Below are 5,644 nucleotides of genomic sequence, written 5' to 3'. Positions count from 1 at the left end.
TATATATATATACAGTAAACTCCCTGGTATCCAGCATCCACAGGGATTGGTAGTTTCCGGATAAATGTAGTTTCTGGTTGCTTGAGAGCTACTATTAAAAATAGGTCTAACTAATGCCATACCCCATACTATACCATATCATAATATAAACTCTGTATTGACTTCATATTAATATTGAAATGCAGCTATCAAAAGCAAATTATGACAAATAGACACACTTAAGACAAATAGACACAATCATTTCCAGGATAATACATGCCGCAGATCAGCAAAACAGTGAGTACAGTTTTTTTTTCTGGCTAGATGAGAGTTTTAGTTAGTTGAATACCGGATAACTGAGAGTTTACTGTATATCCTTTGATTTGCAAATGAACGCATTACTGTATATAATACAAAGGATTCCCAGAGCATTGTGGATTAGAAAACAGACTGCACAGAAAGAGTAGCCTCTTTCAGATGACTGTCCAATTAGTGTCCAGTCACTTCTATGATTCATTTCCTTATACTGTATGTGTACATTTTAGCTTGAGTTATTGATTTCTATAAACAACATACTTTTTATAACACCATGGCAAAGAGTAATAGGAAAGCATGTGAAAAAGAGCCAAGAAGTCTGCCTGCTGGCGAGATAAAACACTACATATTATTTATTTTATTTCCTGCTCATAATAAATAAATACAATATAGATATACAATTTCATTTAATACCCCGTATATTTGATGGTACACTGATCATTGGAGTGTGCAAGTTTATTTGTAGCATTGGCTGAAAAAATAAATAAATGTAATTTATATCATCTCTACACCTGACAAGGGTCAGTGAGGGGTGTTTGCTTCTGTGTATAATGATTGTCACCTGATGTTGCCCAAGTCGCCTGGATACAACATTGATCTTTTCATGCCTTGGGGACCTTGATACAAACAGTACTGGGAAGAGCTAGCTATGGTTGTTGAAACATTTCATTTTTCACATCACCGCATGAAATTACACAGGAGTGAGTAAACCAGAGGCTGCAATTAATGGATTTAGACCAATTTAACAAATTAACAGGCATTTCACCAAGAGGATACAATGTAGATCTAAACACATAAAATGGACAATTACAGGCTATCTATAAGAGATCTTAGCCTTTAGTAGGAAAGAGCGCACAAGGACTGGCCTGGTCAGTGTCACATATTATCTAGATTCTATTTGCATGTTAGTGTTCAATCTGCTTTTGGCTTGTTACAGTGTACCTATTTACACACCACAGTGGATAGGAGGTATGATAAGTTGGTTGTGCAACATCAGTGACCTTCTACCAAATTGATTTTTGATAAGGCTATGGACATTTATGTATTTGCATATTTGTAACAAACAATAGATGAGATTTAAACAAGCCCTCACTGCCATTCGTAGCTGTAGTCACTGTGGAGGAATTAATGCTCAAAGTTCACAGCTGGAGAAATGAAATTTTGCGAGTCTTATATCAGCAGTTCATCTAAATAAAGCACTTTTGGTATACTTAACAGATCAAAAAGGGGTAAGTAGAAGAAGTTTATTGTTAGGATTTTCATATGGTTTAGGACCCCGGTCAGTTTTTTCTGTATATCCGTGTCCTTTTTTTTTTTACTTCTTTATAAATAGCCCCATAGAACCCCATATACTTCATATATTTATTCTGTTTTCTCCTAGGAAAAATTGAAGCTTCAGCTTCTCAGGAATATGCCCATCTGAATATTGTCGGAATGGTGGGCTCCATCGATAATGATTTCTGTGGAACTGACATGACAATCGGAACCGACTCAGCCCTGCACAGAATTATTGAGGTGGTGGATGCCATCATGACTACTGCACAGAGGTAACTATTGTGTCTATGATACATGCTTCTACATACTAACTCCATGATCTTGTCAACACAGGATCACCCAGCTATATAATCCAATGAGTATGAGCCTTGCCATGTTTTCGAGATAGCTTCATACAATAACAGTAGAGCACATTGAAGAACTTTGATGGATTGATGATGGATGAACTAACTAGAAGAAGAAAGAAATGCCAGTTCCTGTGCTTTCCCCTTCTCAGCCATTTTTATCATGGGGGAGCAAGCTAGGAACCCTAAAATGCATGGATTATATACAAACATTGAAGGCTGGCTACTTTCTCTGTCAGAGGGCAACAGAGCTTACTCTCCTAAGCAATGCAAAGTTAAATATTCATTTAACAGGAGAGGACTGGACTGCAGGCAAGGGGGGGCCCTCTTGGGCAGTACTGATAATGTATTATAATTATGTTCGGTTGGTGGCCCTGAGTGGAGATACTTTACCATTCAGATTAGGGCTGCAACAACTAATCGACATAATCGATTATAATCGATTATTGAAAAAGTTGTCAACTTTTTCAATAATCGATCAATCGGCTTCCGATCAGTTGGCCCTGTTCACGGCTTCCCACATGCTGCACGTCGCACCTCTTCCCCACCTCACACTCGCCGCTGCCAGGGCCGCCCGCATCCACGCTCTACACGCCGCACCTCCTCCCCGCCTCACACTCCCCGCCCGCCCACATACACGATCAGCACAGGGACGCGGGGAGATGTAGTAAGGAGGAGCAGGTGTGGGGTGGATGACAGCCACCGATAGACAGGCCCGATCTCAGAAGCAAGTTGCTGGAAGACTGCTCAGGTAAGCCTGCACTTTTCCCCCATATGGTGCTCTATAATTTATTGCTGGGATTTGTATTCCTCTATAGTTGATGGTATAATATACAGCACAATGTACCATCAGCTATAGAGGACTACAAATCCCAGCAATACATTGTACACTGTATGTATAATTTATTACTGGGATTTGTTGTACTCCACTATAGTTGGTGATAATCTGCACTGCGCTGTATAGAGGACTACAAAACCCAGCAACAGTACATTATACAGCACAATGCAGAATACTGCCAGCTATAATGTACTATTGCTGAAATTTGTTGTAGTCCTCTATAGCTGGTGGTATTCTGCATTGTCATGTATAATGTATTGCTGGGATTAGTAGTCTTCTATAGCCGGTGACATTCTGCATTCATTGCTGTATAATTTTACACTTTCCATTTCACTATATTGCACACCACACTATTTTTTTTCTGTTTTACTTCCACCGCTCCAAGCTTGCTCCTGTGATGGACTACAATCTCTATACAAACTAGTCGTCAATCATTGGAGACATTTTTAAAAATGTATTTTATTGTTTATCCGATTAACCGATTAATCGAACTTAATAATCGGCTAACTAATCGATTTGGAAAATAATCGTTAGCTGCAGCTCTAATTCAGATATCAATCAGTGCAAGACCCACAGTCATTGACACATGCTGGGTATTATATAGCTTTCTGCTCTACATTTAGATCTGTGATCACATGGCGGATGGGAATCTTCCAACACCAGCTTCCTTTGTGGCTCATGCAACCAATGCTCGGGTACTTGTCAGTCGGCCGTTATATGGGAGCAGCCATGTGTGAGCTCCTGGTCAAATGGTGGAGCTTACAGAGAGCTTCTGTTTTTCAGTCCTAGTGGCTGAACAGCGTGGCAGGAGGGCAAATGCAAGTGAGTCTATGTTGCTGGTGAACGAGCGGATCTGTTGCTTTGCCCTGCTGCGATAACATGTTATTTCATATTTATTATAGCAAGGAAATTTGCAAAAAAGTTCAGCTTTAGCCAGCCAGCCGTAGTGGTTCAGTAAGGGTCCTTGCACTTCTTTGCCCATGCAGTAATGTACTTATATGATTTTTTTTTTTCTTGTATGCATATACTTATAGGCTATCATATCTGCACTCTTAAAACATGTTTATGTTTATTTCAAACATTTATTTGCTCATCTTTTATGCAAAAGATTTTTTTAATGTGAAATAAAAAAAGATAGGTGGGGGCTATTCACAAAGCTCCCGAAGGCAGCCGAGTTTATAACCCAGCCGAAGTAAAGTGAGCCGAACTACGTTTGATTTCAGCCATACGTCGGATGGAATCGGCTGCCTTCGGCTCAGCCGAACATGCTCTGCATGTTCTGTTCAACCGAAGTGCAGAAGGACTTCGACTCAGCCGATCCAACATCCAAAGACTGAACCGAAGGGCTCCGGCAGCCGAAGAGAGCCGAAGGATCAGCCAAAGCTACGGGTGGATCCTTCGGCTCCTTTGTGAATAACCCCCAGTTGTGTTTTTGTGCATTAGCCAATCATTTCAGTGGATCTGCTTTAAATGATAGTATAGAGTATCTTAATGAGCACATATTTAGAGTTCTTAATATAATTGTTACTTTGAAGAAATGTTAATGGACCGTTCTTCATTAAACCTATTTCAATCACTCTTAACTGCTGCTGATAAAAGGTCTGCCACACACGGAGTGCATTGTTTTTAGTGAGTTGGTCATCTCATAGGCTTGCATTGTGAGAAAGAGCAGAAAAGCACAACCATTTTGTAGCACTGCAAAGCTGGAAGCAGAGTCTGTAATGATCCAATATGGCCATTGGTATGTACAAATATGAATATGAACTATAAATAAAAGATCATTTTTTAAGACATTAAAACACATTTCTAAGATTATTTATATCAAGCCGATCTCTTGTATATATTTATCTAAAAAGATACAAGCTATACATGCTATATTATATTAATTAAAGTGTTTGTGTTGCCCATAGTAATGTGCCAGTCACAGATAAATCGGATCCATGTAATTCTGCTGACTGTAGTGTTTAATTTTATTTTACTGTCCATTTACAACTTCCACAACTTGATGACTCACGTGTTAATCTTTCCTAGTCACCTTTACTCTTTTTTCTTGTTTGCTCAGTATTGATGAAAATGGTTGTCTACTTCTTGGCTTCAGATTCCAAAAATACTTTCAGACTGTATTTCAGTACCATGGCCTTTGTGTGAGGACAGTGCAGTCTGTTGGCTATAGCAGATATGGCTGTAATTGTCAGTGAATTTTCTGTAAAGCCTACCCCATATTTTATTCATGCTTCCCAGCAGTATACCCATTTCTGTAATATAGGAACAGTTAAAACTTTATTTAGAACTAATCATTTGGTTTTGAATAGCATACAGTATCTATAAATATTAAATTCTGCTTACTTATGTCTCATTTCTAGAGACCTGGTAAAGGTCTGACCATTCAGCAGTCAAGAAACCAGACCTGCTGGTGTATGGACAGTTTAAAGAGAAAAAATACAGTTAATCTATGTATTCTCTCTACTTTTTAAAGGTGAACTCCAGGCATAGAGCTAAATAAAGGACTAAAATACATATACATTAACCAATTTACCTGTCAAAGGCTTTTTACCTCCATGCAGCCTGTCTTGATTCAGACACACTTGCTGGACATCACAGGCAGTTTGGTGGCCTGGCTTTTCTCCAGCTTGCTCACCAACTTGCCTCCAGCCTTTGACTGGACAATGAAGGAGAAGCATGACTTACAGTACTGCGTAAATGTATATAGATCTGATTAGCTAAGTGTGTCCTTCTCCTATTGTGAGCTTTGCTGTTTATGAAGAATGATTCAGGTTTTATGCTAGTTATATTAAAAAAAAATGTGCTAATACTGTGTAGCTTTGTGATAGATAGATAGATAGATAGATAGATAGATAGATAGATAGATAGATAGATAGATAGATAGATAGAT

At 38.8% G+C, this 5,644-nt stretch overlaps 1 protein-coding gene across 6 annotated transcripts in view; it reads left to right on the top strand.

The window, feature by feature from the left end:
* Positions 1-5,644, top strand: part of PFKP (phosphofructokinase, platelet) — an 89,365-nt gene that overhangs the window by 37,722 nt on the left and 45,999 nt on the right. For all 6 annotated transcript variants that reach the window (XM_018569674.1, XM_018569669.1, XM_018569673.1 and 3 more), the window contains one exon: positions 1,676-1,841. In XM_018569674.1, coding sequence (XP_018425176.1) covers positions 1,676-1,841 — 166 coding nt within the window. The remainder of the gene's footprint in view (positions 1-1,675; positions 1,842-5,644) is intronic.

Source organism: Nanorana parkeri, unplaced genomic scaffold (genome assembly GCF_000935625.1).
Source record: "Nanorana parkeri isolate BGI_ZX_2015 unplaced genomic scaffold, ASM93562v1 scaffold1378, whole genome shotgun sequence".
Taxonomy (NCBI): domain Eukaryota; kingdom Metazoa; phylum Chordata; class Amphibia; order Anura; family Dicroglossidae; genus Nanorana; species Nanorana parkeri.
The sequence above is the reverse complement of the archived record's forward strand: the minus strand, read 5'-3'. Positions and strand labels throughout refer to the sequence as shown.